Source organism: Pezoporus flaviventris, unplaced genomic scaffold (assembly GCF_033815535.1).
Source record: "Pezoporus flaviventris isolate CSIRO_AGI_PZ_B2104156 unplaced genomic scaffold, CSIRO_AGI_Pfla_v1 ptg000002l, whole genome shotgun sequence".
Classification (NCBI taxonomy): Eukaryota; Metazoa; Chordata; class Aves; order Psittaciformes; family Psittacidae; genus Pezoporus; species Pezoporus flaviventris.
In genome coordinates, this window is record NW_026892550.1 from 74,717,945 (window position 1) to 74,737,920 (window position 19,976).

At 47.2% G+C, this 19,976-nt stretch overlaps 1 protein-coding gene across 1 annotated transcript; it reads right to left on the minus strand.

Moving 5' to 3' along the window:
• Positions 1-7,981: 7,981 nt before the first annotated feature.
• On the minus strand, positions 7,982-15,837 carry AREG (amphiregulin). The gene is given in 7 exon segments (XM_061443959.1): positions 7,982-9,223; positions 10,145-10,247; positions 12,027-12,185; positions 12,636-12,819; positions 15,351-15,533; positions 15,664-15,720; positions 15,723-15,837. Coding segments are annotated over 6 exon segments (771 nt in total). The 5' UTR covers positions 15,823-15,837; the 3' UTR covers positions 7,982-9,223; positions 10,145-10,159.
• Positions 15,838-19,976: the final 4,139 nt, after the last annotated feature.

A 19,976-nucleotide genomic window follows, 5' to 3' on the forward strand; every position in this document is an offset into this window, starting at 1 on the left:
CAAAGCACTACTGTGGCCAGTGAGATGAGGCCTTGGTTGCTTCATCTCTTCAAGGTAGGCTCCGTAGGGTGAGGTAACACCCCAGACACTGCAAAACCTGCCTGCATCTTGTCGGTACCTCCAGCCAACCTTCCCCTTGCAGCAACAGCCAAGAGCACACCACTCCGGACAAAATGGGGGGAAGAGCTTAGAGAGCACAACCTGAAGGAGACAGCAAAGAGGTCCAGGAAAAGCATCACCATCACGCTGACGCTGAGCCAGGACATCCCAGCAGTGTTGTTACGCTAATGGGACCTTTAATGGTCACAAGTGAACTCCAAAAGTTAGAAATGCATACACAAAGCTGAGTAGCATGGGAGACCCTGCAACAGTCAGGTCTTTGTCCATACCAGGGATGAATTCCCCACTTAGCTGTGGTGATTCTATGAGGAGTCATTTCACCAATCTGACAAACAGGTGAATGAGTGGAGAGAAAAAGGACACTTAACAAAGCTCAGCTTTCTAAGGAAGGGAAAGCAGAATGTTGGGGTTCCTGGGAAAACACACTGCCAACTCACAGCTCAGAAGGGCACAAATATGGGGGGAGCAGGTGCCCACAGGCACAGTGGTACCACACTGCCTATGGGACAGAGACTACAGCAAGGAGGAACAGGAGGCACCAGAAGGCTGTACCCCAGACAGGATGAACACTTCCTAGCAGAGCGGCGCATCATGTGGCTCTCTCTGCCTAGTCCCCTGTCATTGCGCTTGGTGGCCCCAATCACATCAGCCAGGCCTCTAAGCTGTGACCAGCCACATGAGCCACAGCAGTGTATCTGTCAGTGTTCTCTGAGAGGCCAGGCAGATAAGCCACACCAGGTCACGGCAGAAGGTGTGTGGGCACAGCAAGCCAATGCAAAGCACTCTCTTGTGTGGCATATCCTGTTTCTCCCCAAGATATGTACAAGGTCACCACCTCAGCCGTGCTCACAAGTGATACCATCTGTTTAATCAATGTTCTCTGTGCTACAAAGTCATTCCAGATGCTTTGCATTGGATACAACTTTTTCAATAGTCATTAGCAAGGCAGGGGGGTGAAGAAGCAACTGTCAGGATCCTTTTTGCATAGATCATGGTGTTAGTAGTAAACTGTCTCCCCTCAACCCCTGCTTCCTCCTCCTCTGGTAACTGAGCCTCCCTACACTTCACTTTGGGAGCTCCTGCATAAGAATATTTCATAAGCAGGCCTGAGGGTTTGTCTGCTGGCTGTCCTACTTCCTTCAGAGTACCTGAGATGAGCTGGGCTAGAATGTCTGCCCATATCACGCTCCCATGCTGCCTGGATGGGAGATGGAAACTTACCTGCTGAGGTTGAAGATGGCTTCTTGCTCATGGTCTCAGGCTCCCAGCTTAAGCCATATTACAGTTGGCAGTAGGGCCTCCCACATCATGACAGCGACTCTGAAAATCAGGAGAGGAAATACAGTAAGCCTTGCTATTTTCTAAAGTCTTTCGGGTAACATTTATGTCATATATTGAACTTTACCCGTCTGGTCCTAGGGGACAGAAAACTACCTCAAAATAGGTATGTGAAACTCTGGGTTCTCAGGCCATGCTTCCATGCCAGGAGCCAGTCTGTTGTGCAACACACCATTAAACATCTCTTGGGACTGGGCCCCTGAAGGGACTGCCTCATCTAATCCTCCCCAGTACCAGGCAACTCTAGATACTTAGATTTGATGTGCATGCATACAAAATACTTTAAGCTCCTCCAAAGCTTCATACTGAAACACTGCTCATATAGAAGACCAAAAATCACAACTGTTTCCTCCCTGAAGCACCACTGCTGTGGAAGGGTTCATAGTGAAGTCACAAGCCTTGATAACCCTGCACAAAGGAGTCAGTCCAAGACATCCTTTCTGAAAGGCAAAAGTGCTTTCCATAAAGTTATCTGTGTCATCAGCTGTTAATCAGCACAGACCAATTGATTTCATCTTCCACTAAACAAGTGCCTGGCTCATCCTTGTTTTGGTAGATGTTTGTCTGTGATAGCTCTGTAGCTATGAGTAGAAGATATGGCTTGGTAGCATTTTTTGGTGCTGTTTTGCTTATCATTTCACTGTCACTGGGCTTGGAGCCCAGGGAGGGGTTAATCCCTTCCCTGCTTTTGCCAGGTAACAGCTGTTCTACTTTCTGGATCCCTGGATCACCCAGGTTCCGATGAGGCAAGTGGATGTCCTTGCAGGAGCTCCTGCAGGAGGAACTTTGGGAAAACCAGTCAGGACTGGTCCTGCCAGCCTCAGGAGCATTCCTGCTCCCATGCTGATGCAACTGGATCCAATCTCCTGGCAGACCAGCTGGCTGCTTTCCAAAGAGCTCTCTCCAGACTGGCTCAAAGGCTGAGCCCAAATAGGGGATGGCTATGATGAAATTTGAGCAAGGGGACAAAAGACTATTGGCCTTCATTAAATTTGGGAACACTTGATGAAGACAATGCTCGATATGGATTAGCTCCTCCCAAGAAGACACAAGCTGCCTTGTTTTGCTGCAAGTTTACCATTGTGTGGAGCATCTCCCAAGTACCAGCGAGACCCTGGATGTTGAATCACAGTGTTGAACCATAATCACTTGGGATGTGTGAGAGTCTGTTGTGCAACATCACTGTGAACTGGTAAAGCACAGAGATATTTCACTGGCAACATTCATCCTACTCCCATTTGGGATTAGGTGTATAACAGCTTTATGCGACATGCTCTGCAACAGAATGTGAACTTCAATGCATCCTGGAGATGGCATAGCTGAACACTGAGCATTGCTTAAGTACCAGAACCAGGTAAAACCAGAAATAGGGTTTGAACAGAGAGAAAGATGCAGATTCCAACTGTGTGTTTAAACTCTATTGCAAATGCCTCCTGAACATAAGCAGCTCTTAGCACAAGTCAAGATAGCCTCGAAAAAGAGAATTACGAAATGCTTTAACCATGTCTGAAAGCAGAATTTTTCAGACCCAGCAAAAGGATGGGATCTGCTGAACACTGCCCTTTTTCTGGAGCTCCTGCTAAATCAATGGCAAAACTCACACTGATGCTACCGGGATAGAGATTAGCCAGTGGTGATGGCTAACAAGCTGCCTTCCATCACCATTCACCACCCCTTCCCACCTTTTCTTGTGATACTTTTGCTAACAGAAACATTGTTGAGTCTTGCAGTGCTTGCTCATTAGCATCGTAGTAAGTGATTTCTTATGTAAACCCTGCCAGCCCACAGAAAAACCGGTTCAATTCCAGTCTGCATTGTTGGGATGGACACAGAACACAGGAGAAGTGCTGATGATCTTTCTCTCTCTCTATATATATTTTTTTTAATAGAAACCCATGCATAGAAGCAGTCATTGCGTATCTTCCACTGCAAGCAAGAATTACCCTCACATCTGTAGAGAGGCTGCTGCAAATACCAAATTCCCCTGGCTATCTATTTGCAAGTACCGACACCAAGCTTGTAGGTACAGCAGCAGTTTCTGTGCACCTAATGAGAGGTTTGAAACCAATGACTGTTTTTGTCTGTGGACCTCATGTCTTCTTTCACATCTTATCTTCTAAGGGCATGGCTATGCAGCTAATGGCAACATAGCTTTTCTTTGCGGCACCTCATGAACTTAACTTTTCTATGTGGTGACCGAGCAAAATAAGTGTGCACCTATGCTGAGGGTATCCTTTTCTTCTCACTGCTGCTGGTAATACAGGCTTCTTAAAGGCCTGGAAATGGTTTCTGTTGTTAGACTCTGAAACGCTGGCATGTACTTAAAGAGCACTAGGGTCATTCCTTATTACGCCTTAATATTCCTTTCCTTAATATTTGTGGTGGTATGAGGGAGGTATTAGTTGAATTTAGTACTTTAAGAGCTCCTCCATAGGTGGTAACAGATGTCATGGGACTTACCCTAGGGAAGTCTTCAAAACTGAAAGAGAAGTTCCTATTTTTCCATGGCAGGGGCATTTGTTAGTCATAATATAAGATCCTGTGCTTATTCTGGCCCATTTTGCTCTACTCTGCTACTCCATCCTTCCACCTCACTCCCCCTTCCACTGCTGCTTTCTTTTTCAAGCACCAAATTAGCACTTGTGTAAAACATCTGACTAGGATTAAGACACACAGCCACTGTTCATGTTCTTGAAAAGCTTCAATCATAAATGAGAGGGACTAAGACCTGACAGGACATTTGTTGCCCTAAGCCCTGGTTTGGTTTTGCTCCATTCTGCTCCACCCAAGACGTGTCTACCTTTCATCCCTGGCAGTAATCATCTCTGAGTGCAAGATGGGTTTTTTCACTGGAAGGAGGCAGATAGGGTATGGAAGCAATGCAGACAGGTATCAGTGCAAACCATGTTAGCTCTGTGCCTATGGACGTTACATTTGAAAGGTTCATTTGCAACTCTTTTTACCTGCATTTTTTTGTGTGCCGCTTTAATTACTTCTGGACTTAAATCACACTGCTCAGAAATGTGAGGGCAAAGGATGCAAGAGGAAGGAAAGTCTTGAAGCTATGACATCTGCGTATGACATCTAGGTTTAGACATATTGGACATGCCAGATTAGATCAGACCCTCAGACTATTAGCTTTGCTTTTTGTCCCAAAATGCAAAGAGAACAGGCAGCGGTATTTCAGCCAAAAAATAGGCATAGCTGTCTCAACTCAATACACAAGTCATAGGCAAAGCCAGACCTGCAGTAAACTAGGATTACTCTCTCAAGGAAGGTGTAACCAGCAGAGAAATTACAGGTATGTACAGCTTTGTTCAAAAAAATGGGAAGGAATCAAGGTTTGCTGTCTGACCCTTCTGTCCACTGATCTACCTCACGTGAACACTCTCCAACACTGACAAGTGGCCCTTGCTCCTCTAGCATGCTTACTCCCTGCATTCAGCTGTCACCAAGAAGGCAAACCCGTCATTTCCTATCAAAGATAATGCCTCAAGAACCAAGTGATGGCAGAATTGTGCACTGAAGTGAGACATACCATTAGTGCATCAAGAAAACCTCTCCAAAGAGAGGCAAGCATTTATTCCCATTAACAACTTTGCTTTTGAATAGGTTTGTGCAGGTGGCTCACTTAAGTATTTGTGGCACTAACAGGCTAGGTAAGATAAAAACCACCCAAAGTTATTTTTAGAAACCAAAACTTTGTACCAGATACTGCAAATTGCATCAACCAACTCAAAGGTGGAAGAAGTGCCTGCCTGTAATAGCCAGCAGGCCAAGATCCAAAGTAAGATCTGCTACTGCTCTGAGGGGAAAGTGGCATACAGGAAGAAAGAAGGAGGGCAGGAAGAGGGAAGAAAAAGCCAGAAGGATGCAGGAAGCTACTCTAACTGCAACACACTCAAAAGCTCCACAAATACACAATAAACACTGTGAGGAGCTATCATTTTAGGATTCCTCCCCCCCCCCCAGTTCAATAATCATGGAGAACAAAACATTCAGGAAAGAGGAAGGAGTTGCGCAAGCAGACATGACCCTCACATCACCAAAATTCCTGGATACTGATCTGGATTTCAAAAATATCTTGCAAAATCAGCTGTGTGCGCAGAGAAGTGTGCAAGAACAGCAGGCCACTCTTCCAGGTCTCAGGTGAGGCAGCTACAAGTGACAAGGACACAGAAGCTTGCTTGTCAAATTAACATTGCCACAGGAAGGTCAAGGAAAATCTGGAGGCATAATTTACTAACAAGATGTGGGACCAGAAACCCAGACATGCCTAGTAGAACTATGGTAGCTCCACATGAGGGGAGCAGGTTAAAAGCCAGATGATGTAAGTATCTTGAAGAGAAGACCTGGCTGTGCAGAATCAACAACAAAACTGGTCTTTAGCCCTGTCCTGCTGCTGATCAGATCTGCCTGTCACACAAGTGTAGCGTCCTTGGACAGCAAGAGACTTGCAAACATACAGTTCCACCCATCAGTTGTGCTGCTCAAGCAGCCAACTCACTGGACACTGTAGGTCTCGATGGTGTTTGTGCATCGCATCTACATCAGGAAGCTGGCAGTAAGCTATTTGCCAAGGCCATAGCTCAAGTAGAATAAAGCCTTACTGCTCACTAGAAGTTATAACTGATTAAAAACTCAATTAAGGGAGTATTTTATTATTATTTTTTAATGCAAAGCTGTACATCAGTTCTGAATTCCATACATCATTCCTGGTCAGAGAGATCTGCCCTCAATTCCCTGTACTGCATTCCTCAAAAACAAATTCCTTCAGCAAACCCAGAAAACCTTTTGCAGGGCTCAGAAAGGTATCATAATGAGCAGGGGAAGCTCCCTGTCTAGCACAGGGCAGCAGCCATTTCCCGGGCACTGAACAGCTCTGCTAACAAGCACTGCAGCCATGCTGGATGGCACTGACCCATAACAAACAGCATCTCTAAGAGGGAGCTGCTGGCTGCCCACTTCTCAGGCAACCTAGCTTTAAGCTAAATCCTTAGAGAGGAACAAACCTTCTGTGAAGCCCACCCTCCAGTGCTTCCAAGCTTCCAGCTAAGGAGACTCCACAATGATTTTCTTTCCCAGATTATTGATAGGAATTTAAGTTCAAGCCCTCCAAGAAATAGTTCACTTGGGTCTCCCCAGCAACTAACTGCCTCCACCCCAGTTCATAACCAGAATGCAAAATACAACAGAAAGAACTTACAAGCTACTCTAGTAGCTTCACTCCATTAGGCTTACAAAACAGAAAACTGCTGTTTTCTATGCTGGCATTTGTTTAGCCTTTCAAGTAGAAAAACTGCTATTGACTTCAGGAAGAAGAGGAGAGATAGAAGAGCTTCTGGAAGAAGAGTTTCTGGAAGAAAAGCCGCTTGGCTTTCAACTGGGAGTTGTAATCTAACCTTGCTCTCACTAGGCTATGGCACAGTTACCACTGAGATTGAGCCTGTTTACTCCAAAGCAAAAAGCCTGGCATGACCAACAGAAACAGCTTTTCTTGCCAGAACCCTAACTAGCAAATGTGGAAAAGTCACTCGGAGCAGTGCTGTTTACTTTGGTAATGAAGCAAGCTCTCTGGAATGAAGTCGTGCAGTCTTCTCAAGAGATGTTGCAATACATACCTCAGCTATAAGCCATACAGGCTGCTCTCAGAGCCCAAGAAATACCCGGTAACTTCAGAGGCTAAGGCATATGTTACTGCAGACAGGACTCTGGACTACTCTTGCTCTGGGTACACAACTTGGATCCCAATTCAAATTGGCTGGTTCTTCAGTCTTATTCTTTGCTTCAAGCTAAGCCACAGCCAGCAACACATCTTGAGAATGCTTTTGAGAAAATGACCTCAAAAGAAAGTTCTCCTGCAGCTTTAAAACTAAACTCACCCCCTTGATACTCATTTTTTGAGGCAACTCTGAATTTAAGACCGCAACTCAGTGCAGAAGTGCTTAGAGGGAACATCATATAGTTGGACTAAAAAACTATCTGGAGAGGAACAGAAATTCAAGGTAGACTGCAGAGACCAAAGCTCCCTTTCTGTTCATGGAGTCACTGGCCTGAGGCCATTCTGCTTTTCCTCATTTATTTAAGACTGAGTCCCAAGCCACTGTTCAAACTCCCTCTGACCACACAGAGATGAAAGGCTCTCCCCCTCTCCAACATTCCCAGCCCTTGAGCCCAGAGCAAAGGGATACTCCTTGACTCAAGCTTCAGACTTTGCTTCCACTGAGATGGATGATTTAGGTCCTCCCTAATCCAGAAAGAGTTAAAGATTCCTTTGTAGTAGGATTAAATGGACTTCCTACCAAAACAGGCAGTCACATTTGCACATTATGTTTACAAACAACTTACACTCCTGTGAGAGCACCAAGCTCATCCTCCAGACATGGTCATAGCTCTTCACAACCATACTTTCTGCTCTTAGACATGGGAATTCCTGCTTTGAGGAGAAGCCAAGCTCTAATTTCAAGTACCATTTACCATATACCCCCAAGAGCAGGCAAAAAAATTTAAAATCTCACCATGATTAGATTATGTAAAAAGTTTAATTATAAAATAAATAAGTTTGATGTGGAAACATTAAATATTAAATACAGTAATAAATATTTACACATTTACAGCTATAACTTGACAATTAATGGCATTTCTCTGCTACCAGAATTCTGCTCTGTTTATACAGAACATATTGACTCTTCCAAGAAGAGACTGAACTCAAATAATACTCTGTGCTCAAGACTGCATGGACAGTTCAAGAAACCAAGGACACTTGGGTCAGAAAAGTCTGAGGTAAGTCAAGTTCTGTGCACCAGAAGGTAGAGCACAGGAGACCACTGCCTGCAGAGTATCAGTGCATGAATTTTATTCTTCAAAGAAACAGGTTCTTGGCCAAGTTCAACAGACTGGGTCTGACGGGAAGCATTTTACACTAAGTGCTGCTTAAAGCGGCAGCAAGTGTCTGGGTAACATAAGTAGCTTTCTGTTTATAACTGATGGGTCCAGGTTTAACTTGTTGGAGCAGGGACCTTTTCCTTAAGATACAGAGCTTTGGACATTGCATCTACGGTCTCAGCATCCCAAGTAGACTAATTTTAACTCGGGTTAGCACACACAAAAATGGATAGCTCCACTCACACAACAAGTCCTACCGAGTTCAGAGGGATTACTTTCTACACATACAGTAACACAACTCAGGTGTGGCTGACACAGATCTGTCACCAACACCCTGCAAGTCAGAACTAGAGATGAAGTTCTTTGAAGCCAGTATCAACAGGGAGCACAGTGACAGCAGAATTATGTTTTTAATTTGCTGAGGTCTAGGGAGAGAAGCTATCCAGAGCTCTTCTCTTTTCCACTTTGAGAGAGGGAAGGGAATTTTCCCCCCCTCCATCCATTCCTGAAGGCCACAATGAGCTCTCTCCCTTTGATTTAGGGCTGCCAAAGGAGACTTGCTAACAGAAGAAAGTCCATCCATATAACAGCAGAGACCAGAGCTCCAGCACCAATGAGAGGGCTCAGCAGCAGTAGTCTCCAGCAGGTCCTCTACCACGTAGTGGCAGCTCCTTCCACATAATTGTGACTAGATGTAGCAGTAACTGTCCTCCCCAATAAGCGAATCACCAGCAAGTGGCGTGTTGAGATCTTCTTGCAGCAGCCTCTGTCTGGATGAATCAGGGCTTAGTGGCAACAGCTCCAGCCCACAGTGTCCAGGGGGATGTGTCAGGTAGCCAGAGGTACCCTGCAGCTTTGCAGTGGCCACATCAGAACTGCTCTGTAAGGGGCAGACCAGGCATGTTAATCACCACCCAGAACATGAGAACTTTGTGCTAGAACCATGTCAAACCTACATCTGAGGCAGGCAGGTTAAGATGTGACACTCTTCAGCTTCAAGCAAACTTTGAGCAAAATCCTCCAACTGCCACTGGACAAAGCTGGTTGAGGTTTGTAGCTGACATGCAGCAAAGCAAAACTTCTGAGTTCTGCCAGAACTTCTCAGGGCTATTCTTTATAGCTTCTTCCTTCAACTTCTAATACAACTCCTATTCAATAAGGGTCCTGGAATCTGCTGTTGGGTACATTTTTGCTCAGAGGAGACCAACTTGCTTGCTTATGGAAATCCACCAGATCTCTCCCAGAAGTGATCCACCTGGGACAAGGAGCTTTAGCACTCAGTTGAAAAACAGTATGAAACTTGACTGAGAGGCTATCTATGGTGGTTGTAGAATTAGAAGCTTTGTCTTGATCTGTAGCCTCCAAGCTCCATAAACCTCCTGATGCCTTGCAGAGAAGGTGTTAAAATGCTCAATACTCCTCTTACATGAAGGAATGATTCACTTGGCTGCTGCACTATCTTCTATGATGGCAGTCTACCATGGCTTCTTGCACTAAGCCTGTCTGTTCAGATATTAGGGGTTTTTTTTTTCCTTCTCCAAGTCCACTGATGTCAGTACAGCTTCCTATCCTCACTTTTTAAGACAGCAGCCAGTTAGTTAACAGAGCTGTTGAACTTGCACAACTCAGGTAGTTTTGGGAAACCAGCAAATTGAGCCAGTCATTCCCATGTAACCTACATGTTTCAAGGCAGTTCAAGCATTAAAAGCTAGCAGGAGCTTTGCCAAGCATGCAAGCAATGCTCACACAGGGAACTCCAAACTTGGAAGGACAGAAAAGTGTTTCAAGTCAGCTTTCATACCTGTTCTTTCCTCATTTACACACCAACGTGACCATTTCTGTTTTCCTGTCGAAGTTTTTTTCTTTCTTCTTTCTCTTCATACTGAGGACACTTTTTCCGGACCCTGTGGAATTGTGGCATGTTAGAGGTCATTTTGAACACTGATATACACTTGCACCATTTACATTCATGTCCTTTGGATCCTCAAGCAACTCCAAGCAAGCCAGTTTTTAAACATCCATCATCAAGCAATACCTGACCATAAAATCAAGGAGCCCAAGTTCAGCACTGGTAGTTTTGCTGCACAGAGCCAGAGCTTCTCAGCTTCAGCCCAATCAGGCAGCAAGATGAAGAAGGTTTATTGCTGCAATGGAGCAAGGGACCAGGCAGCTTTCTGGGAGACAGATTGCCTGGTAGCTTTAGCAAATGCTTGCAGAGACCAGACTGCCTTCCTCCTCCCCACAGCAGAGCACTGTGGACTTCAAATTTCTCAAGTCCCTATCCCCTTGATGTGACTCTTGAGCACATCATAAGTACAGCTGCTTAGTAATTTTCTCCTAGTTTCTCCAGTCTTTTGTAGTGACTGCTCCAAATAGACCATTTAGCTTCTCTGGGCAAAAGTACAGATTAATGATCTGCATGCCTCAGGCTTGTGAGGGTTCAGAGCACAAAATAAATACAATCCTAATCCATGGAACTCCAGAAACTAACAAAGATGATTTGCTCTTACAGCACTACAGAACTGGTTATCTCTCCTAGCAGCAAGGAATGGGGCAGCATTCAGAGAACAAGCGCTCATCCCAGCATTCCTCAAGTTCAGATCTAAACACAAAGCAACAGCTAAATGACAAATGCACACATTGTTTGCTGAACTGCAAAGAAAGGGCACAGCACATACCTCATCCAGCTGGTGTACTTCATCAAGATCTAAAATTAGGCTCAACTTCCGAGTTTCACCTACAGTGACCCAAACTCTACCATGGTGGAGCTGCAGTGTTAGAACTGGAGCACTGCTCCAGTCATCTGGAAACACTGGAGTCAGGCTTCCTATGCTATCTAACCTCAGCACTAGTTCCTGAACACACCAGCAAGAAGCAAAGGCACAGACAGGCACAAGCTGCTGTGTACTGCTTTTTAGCAGGTGCAAAGAAGAATTTAATGTATGGCTTGAAACATGCACTCAGAGAAGCCTTTTAATTTATTCACAACAGGACCCCAGATTCCCATTAACCACCACACAACTGTCAACAGTTGCTTAGGCTGAAATGGCTGTTCCCTCCATCTTAACAGCAAGCAGTACAGTATTTGGGACCATCAGCATTTGTTTCCCCACTCGCTTCCCCTCCGTTTAAGTATTTTAGCCTGGCAACCTCTGTAAAGAAAGAGACAGTTGGAACACCATTTCCTTCCCCCAGATGTGCACCCAGCTGCTGAATAGCAGCCATACATGAGGCTGTTACACTACTGCTTGCTCACTTTTCCACCAGGATTAGGGAAAGCACTGCTGTCTTGCAGGCTTCTCCACAAGGATTAGGGAAGGTGCTGTTGTGTCAGCATAAACACTCCTCCCCTCCACTTTCTTCTTATGTTCTGCACCACTGTAGCTATTCCAGTTGTATCAGGAGCAGAAAGGCTCTGGTCTGAAAAAAATCAAGGGTCACAAGCTGCCCACAGGCAACAGCAAGAGAGTAAGTGAACACATTCACTTAGTAGCTTCTCAAACCTTGCTTCTACCCTCAACACCCATCCAAGTCAGGATAAGAACTCAGCCCTTTTGGATGCTTTCCACACAGGTAATTCAGATGAGCCATACGCATTTCAAGGCTATTGGACACAAATCCTGCTCATACTTAAGCTAGGCAGATACCAAACAGTGTGTGTATACAGATATATATATACTTACTGCACTATCACAATGATAAGTACAGTAACGAAGCTGATGCTTGAGAGCAGGACAGCTACCACTACCAATACAGTCTTCGAGTAGTCTGCCACATCATTCTTCCGTTGAGTCTTCATGAACTGTTCACCACAGCGCTCACCAAAAAAATCCTGATGACACCTGCAAGCAAACATTAATACAAGTTCTTATCAGCTCCAGTGCTGCCTGGAGCCAAGGACACCCACACACATTCAAACCCGACTTATCCATCTTCAGAGCTTCCCATGAATCTCAAGATGCTCGCTTCAGAGCATGTTCATGAAATGCAGTCACTGGGCTAGCACAAGGTTTGTTAGCATTTCAACAAGTTAAGATTAGTCTGGGCGTGATGTTCCAGGAAGACACGCCTTTTCATTCTTTCAGTTTGAGTTTATGACCAACTGATGAGTTCAGTGGCTTGTTACGCATCTCAGATTCCATCATCATTTAATTTACATGGCAGAAAGATTTTCAGTCAAAATATGGCAGGAGATGGATCCATGCCAAGTTGACAGTGATTTTGCCTCTGAGCCCTCATACGCTATGAGCTCATGCCAATCACACCTAACTCACAACGTACAAGTAACTTACTTGCAAGTAACCATCTGCAGATGTTCTAGGTAAATGCATTCACCATGGATGCAAAAGTTTTTGTATTCCATTTCACAAGGAGTCCCTTTCTTCTTGTTTTTCCCTCTGTTTTTCTTCCTTCTTGATTTGCCAGCATTCTTCTCACCACCCCTCTTTGTTGGCTTGGGCTTAACCACTGCTTCAACTGAAAAAAGGACAACATCACTCAGTCTGGGAATGCTAGATTATGTGAAAAGTGAATTACAGAATTTGGTGGGGGGTAGAGAGATGGTCGCTGCAGGAGAACCTGTCATCAGGAAGCAGGATGCAGGTCATCAGGATGCAGGCGAGTGTGCAGCAGGGCATTTCACATCCAGGAGAAAAGCAGCTAACTTAGCTCATGAAGCACAACACTGCCACCATTAAGTCCTGTGCAATGTAGACCAAAAGCAGCCAAAAGCCACCAAAGATGAAGAGCAGAAGAGTTGAAGGCATAAAATACTTGACTGAAATTGTACAGGTTCAAGCAAAGGCTTGTAAAGAACACTAAGTTCACACTGAGCCAAGTCATCCACTAGTTTCGTATCAACCCAGATACAAGGTTAACAGCCTCCACCGCTCTAAACCCTCCATTTGCATCAGTGATGAAAGGAGTTATAAATTACTATATCATCCTGGGCATTTGCAGAGGCAAGACAGCTTGCTATCCCAGTTGGCATACTTGTTTCTCCCAAATAACCTGCAGTGCTGTCTTCAGCAGAAGACAGCTCATTTCCAGTTCTCCTGGTTTGAGAGATACAGCATGCACTGAAGGAGTGAAGGCAGGATAGTCCACAAGAGTCAGGCTATTTGTTCTCCCGCTTACTGTTGCCCCTCATTATCTCAATTAAGACAAACCTCTATGAGAGTGTGGTTTCAAAATGCGGGTGACTTGGTAGCTTTTGGATTTAAGCAAGAGCAATCATTTTCCTTTTGCTGGAGAGGACAGGCTAAAGCCAGACACTGACTAAGAGGCGTAGCTACTCCATGTAGCAGTCAAAGCTCAACAGCATTGTCTCAGAGCAAGGTGGTAAAACGCTGGTTCTCTGGAGAAACAATCCCTTCACTGATAGCCATAAAGCAACACTATGCTATTGAGGAGTAACAGTTAACCAGGTAAGACTGAATAGGTCTTAAGAACCATTTATAACCCTTAATTTGCTCTACTGTGCTCTGCAAGCACACAATTTTTTGTAGTACAAAAATATACAGGCATACTGTATATATACTACATATACAGGCAATCACCACAATAGGATATAACTAGATCCAACTAGTTCATAACCCTGTATTTCTAGTGAAGAGAGCCTGCACAAAGAAATGAGGTGTAGCTCACTGTTGTCTAGACATCTGATCATTTTAACTTCTAGATGAACAAGCCTGGCTTGAAGTTACTTAAAAGCAAAAATGCCTTCAGCAACCAGAAGTCTGATTCAAATGGTATAAGTTATATTAATATGTAAACAAGGACACTGTTCCTGCAGTAAGGTTTCCTGTCCCAGAAGTGTGAGCTTACTCCTGACGGCTGAGGCCCCTGTTCTGTCCAGTTCAACTTGATATTTAGGCTCCCACTCCAATAATTGAGGCTGCTTCCATTCTTTCCTCTTCAAGGTTCAGCTTGTCAGTTTGATCTCCATGTCCCTGTCTGCAAGCTGGACAGGCAGGAAAGCCACCCACAGTTGAATCATAACAGCTGGAAGGCTCCACAGATAAACCTCATGCCAAGTAGAAGAGCTGGTCTACAGACCAACCACCTTTGGTAACAAGTCTAGTTTCTGGGCAGTTATACAATGCTTAAGTCACCAAGCCAGTAGTTTTACAAGCCAAACTGCTCAATAGCTCTGACATTCCTGTTTACCCTGGAGGTGTTCAACTCATTAAGCTTCAGCAAGGATCCACTAAGTCCCTAGACTGAGCACCTGGAGCATGGACTCCCTTCACCTAGTCTCAGGGTGCTTCCAATGGAAACATTTTAGCCAGGTCCACCCTAGAGAGCAAAAGCACCTGCCTACTAACCCCTATTGAGGTTCAAATCAGTTGTAAGCACCCAGCTTGTATTACAATCACAGTTCAGCCAGAACAACAACAAAAAAAATTCTCTCATCCCCATAGTCAGGCAGGTTATTAAGATCTCCTCAGAGCTTAATAAGTGGAAAAATCCCAATAAATTCACACAATAGCTATTAACAATGAAGTATTGCCTGAAAGGCGCTTAACAAGCTTTCCTACAGCCACTTAAGAGGCTTAAGTGTTTGCTTCCCAGGAAATTTTAGTCAACTCTATCGTGAGACAACACACACACAAAAATATCCTTAGAGCTAGAGAGACAGTCTGATATAAATTTCATTTTTAAGGCTAAACAGCATTTATAAACCGAACTGACGCTTCCATGCTAAGGAGGTGGTAGCTACCCCATCTCAGCCCTCTTGCCAGGTTTATCAAGAGAGCAGCAGCACAGCTGGCAATCGGCTAACCTGCAGCTTTCGCACACCCTTGTGGCACGCTAAGTTTTCATCCCTGACAGCCTATTCTGAATGCAAATTCCAAGCAGAAGCACGCTTTTGCTCCGTACTCTACAAGCTAAGAGCAGCAGCAGCAGCCTTACAAGACAGGTAAGACAGAAAAAAGCCGGCGGTCACAGGTGGGCTCGGCCCGGCGCTGCCGAGCCCACCTCGCCCCTGGCCGCGTCCCCCTCACCTCGGATCAAGTCGTCCACGATGTACTGATGGACGGGCAGCGCCTCTTCATACTCCTCATCCTCCTCATAGTCGGGACTAGACATGGCCTCACCCTCGCGGGTTTCGGGCTCTCTCTGTCCGGGACCCCCGAGCCGCTCCGGGTCGGTGGCGTTGGGCGAGGATCCAGCGACAGGCCGGCAGGCTGTGAGGGGAAAACAGAGCCGTAGGCAGGGGGTGCAAGGTGGCAGGCGACATCTCTTCCTTTATCCCACCTTCAATGGCCCCAACCGCCGCGCGACCCCTCAGCCGCTCCCCTCCCTCCCATCACGCACCTGCCAGCACGGCCAGCGCGACGATCAGCGCCACTGCACGCATCGGCGATTCCCAGGCGGGCGGCGGCGGAGAGGCGGATGGTGTCGCGGCGGGTGGTGTCGCGGCGGGTGGTGTCGCGGCCGACCGCTCAATGGCAACAGCAGCGCACAGCGCTCCATAAGGAGCCACCCGCCGCCGCCGCCCGCTTTATAGGCGGCCGCCGCTCGCGCGCCGGGACGTGGAGAGACGTAAGCAGGGGCGGGGCGGGGCGGGGCGGAGTGGTAGGTGAGGGTGGTGCATGCGCACCTGGCGCCGTTCGCAGCGCGGCGGGATATGGTTTGTCCCGTCACATCCCATTGTGTTCCGTCCCGTCCCGTCCCGTCATGGCGCGGAGAGCTCCTGGCACACCCAGGTCGTCGAGTTGCTCTTTGCTGTGCGCCGCTCATCCGGGAGGAACGGGAGAGAAAGGGCAGAGATTGTTCCCAGTAATAAATCCGGTGATGGATCTTGGTATCTGGCTTTGCTTGAGCGGCACATGAGTAACAGCTGAGTAACAAGTGGAGACAAGGGTGGGCAGGCGGCTGGGTGGGGGAAATCACAGAATCACAGACTGGTTTGGGTTGTAAAGGACCTTAAGATAACTCAGTTCCAACCGCCTGCCATGCGCAGGGATGCCTCACACTAGACCCATGTTGTCCAAGACTCTGTCCAACCCAGCCTTGAACACTGCCAAGGATGGAGCATTCACCACTTCTCTGGGCAACCCATTCCAGTGCCTCACCACCCTCACAGTTAAGAAATTCTTCCTTAGATCTAACCTGAACTTCCTCTGTTTAAATTTAAACCCATCACCCCTTGTCCTGTTGCTCCAGACCCTGATGAAGAGTCCCTCTCTGGCATCCTTGCAGGCCCCCTTCAGATACTGGAAGGCTGCTATGAGGTCTCCACGCAGCTTCTCTTCTCCAGGCTGAACAGCCCCAGCTTTCTCAGCCTGCCTTTACACAGGAGGTGCTCCAGCCCCTGATCATCCTCGTGGCCTCCTGTGGACTTGCTCCAACAGTTCCATGTCCCTCTTATGTTGAGGACACCAGAACTGCACACAATACTCCAAATGGGGTCTCACAAGAGCAGAGCAGAGGGGCAGGATCATCCCTTTCAACCTGCTCCCTGGGGCGCTTGGGCTCACTGTTGCTGCAGCAGCAGTGCAAAGGGTGCCTGACCACAGGTGCCTCTCCTGGGCTTTGTGCGGGAAAGCATGGAGTAGACCTGCTTTAAGGGGGGAAACACTGGGGCAGTGGGTTGTAGGAAAGCCCAAGCTGTCCTGTCGTTAAACCTTCTTGACTCTTCCACACATGCCAAAGGACACGGCTCCTGGTGTCGTCTTTGCCAGGTCACACCATGCCCAAGAAGTGGTCTCCAAGGGCTCTGAAAAGAAATTGCTGAATGAATAGCTGGTACATTATCCTGGCAGACAGCCCCTCAACCCCTATCAGCCCCTTTGTGTGGACTGCTATTAAAACTGGTTGTCATTTACTGTCATTTTGTTTTTTTTTTAACGCTGTGTTTCCCTTCATTTCCCACCCCTTTCCTCGTAGTGTCTACAACAGAGAGAAGACAAATTCTCCTCAGTCCAGCTGCAGGTGCTGAGTAGCTCCTGTCTACAGCTTGGTCATCATTTGGGGACAGCTCAGGATTCCACATGATCCTTCCTTCTCCCTCAGACCAGTGTTCCTTTCCCATGAGATCTCCATAAGTCCCTAGTCCTGTCTTTAGCAGAGACTGATTGTGGGTAGGTAGAGTGTCTCCAAGGGCAGAGACTCTGGGGTCTCTTCTACCGCAATGTGGGGTTGGTTGTGTGAGAACAGCCAAAAGGAGGATTGTAACATGGGAACTTTCATTCCCCCCCATCTGTTTCCTCAGCCAGGCACTGTCACCTCCTTCCTGATTTTATTTTTCTGCTGTTAAAATGAAGTATTTCTCCCATTTTAAATGATGGGTTTTAAGCCTGATCCAAGAAGTATACTGCACACTGACAGTTCCAGCCCTGCTTGGCAAAGTGCTAAGCGACTGGAAGGAGAAGCTTAGCAGGGGAAAGGTTGAATGACCGGAGTGCAATTGCCCATGTTACCTGCACTGTTTGGAGACCAAACACAGTGTATCCAGCGCCTGACTCACCACATTCCCTCTCTCCTCCAGTCTCCAGATGATGGCTCCTGTCCCACTGCTCTGCGGCAGCACAGAGGAATTTGACTCCATGCTTCATATTTGTTGTGCATCTCGTCAACTTTGTCATGCTGCTCCTGCTTCCTTGAAGAAGGGGCAGCCTGGCATCAACCAGCACTGCTCCTCGACATGCAGAAGATGCAGCAAGGTGGTGGTGGCCAGCAGTTGTGTGCGGAGAGATTCGAGAGGGACATCAGGGGATCTCTTCCCAAATGGTGGCATCCAGACAAAGCCCTCCTTGGCTGCTTCTCTGAGAGGACACCCTCTCAAGGCCACATGTTTTGGGATATTCAGGGCGGGATCCCACTGCAAGTCCCAGCTCTGCTGCATGCTCCTGGGAGGGGGCACTAAGCTGAGCCATGGCCTTCTTCCAGGTCTGGAAGTACACCTGGACTCTGCCCCCAGGAGGGCTGCAGGACTCACTGGGGCCGGTGGGGCAGGTTGCTGGGCCGGCAAGGGCAGGGCTCACCTTTGGGAAGGTATTGGCTCCCTGTGGATGCAGAGTGCCACCTACTGAGCCACCACTTCTGGGGTTTTCCAGCAGGCTGCTGCTCTGGCTGTTCCATCATGTGGCTCCCAGAGACAGGGAGCTTCCCCAAAGGCTGGCGAGCCCCTTAGGGTGCACCTTAGGGACTGTGCAGGGAGCTGCATGCAGGAGCAAAGAGAGAGTCTTTCTTAGGTGCCTGCCCTGAGCCAGACCTTGTTTTCCATGGGCCAATGGTGCAGTGGGAAGAGATGAACTGGTGGTACACTGCCCTGTTCTTGCTGGTGGAAATGAACACCTCAGGAGCTAATCCTGTGCCTTGACCGTCTTTTTGCTAGCCCTGAAAGCCTTCAGTGTAGCCTGGCTCCAAGAGCACCCGACACCCAACACAGGTAGCATTGGTGCCAACTTCTTCCCCTCTGGTCTCTGTCCGTGTCTGTAGAATGTCATTCATTTCAGAGAGGAGGTTTCTCTCTATTGGTCTGCCTCTCTTCTCCCAAGCTGACTTCCAGAAAACACCCCAGGGATGACAACTGCGGCTGTGTTTCCTGCTGTGAAGAAGCCCATCACCTGGCTACTGCAGCCCTGAGGCCACACGGCCACCCTGGGAAGGGCCTGATGTCCTAAGGCAGCTCTTCAGCATCTCCCACTCTGGTGAATCCCAGCAAGCTTTTCTTACTTGACATTAATACACTTTCTATCTCTTGGCAGCTCCTGGGACCTTCTGTCCCCCTCACTGCCTGTGCCCTGTCACCTGAAGATAACTAAATAGGAAAGGTGTGCCCAGGATGTGAAACTGCTCATTGTCAGGTCTGGATTGTGCCAGGAGCCCCTGCATTGGCAGAGGATTTGAATTTTTTTCCTTCTGCTCTGACCCTGGGGGACCAGGGTGAAAGCCAGCTGTCACGTGGATGAGGTGGCCAGCACTCAGCCTGTTTCTTCCTGGCAGTGGGCAGGGACTCACAACAGTGAAGTGACATCCATGCTGACAGCTGCCTAACTATGGCAGAGCATGCTTGGGCATCGTGCCTTCTACAAGAGTCCGAGTGCCAAATGCTATCTTGTTATTCACTCTCTTTACTTTTGATAACCCCCTCGAGAAATGTGTGAAGAGAAAGGAAGCATCTGAAATACCTGCCCATTCATTTTCTTCACTGACATCAACTGTTTGTTTTGCCAGGGCGGATGCAGCTGACCTGGGTGTTTGAACATGAGTTATACTTTCTCATCCATCCAGCTGAGAAGAGGGCAGTGACTCAAACCAGAGTGATGTCTGGCTGGGAGCTCACCAGACTTTCACTTCACTTGTGATCTACAGACACCAGGATCTTCTGCTGTCAGCAGCAAATTTACAGGCAGGGAGGCAGCTTTGAAGCAAGACATGTGTGACTCTGGGCCCTGCTGATGTAAATCGAGATTGCTGTAATAAAGAGTATGTAGATGCGTGGCTGGGGTCTCAAGGAGAAGAGGAAGGGTCTGGATGGTGTCTTTCTGGAAATCTGCACAGATTTTGCTGGCCTCCGAGGTACACAGGTATTCAGAAGGCTGTGCATCCCTACTGGAAAGCTCTCAGCAACATCTTTCAGAGCATGTCTAAAGAGAAAATCAAAAGGACAGAATCTGCTG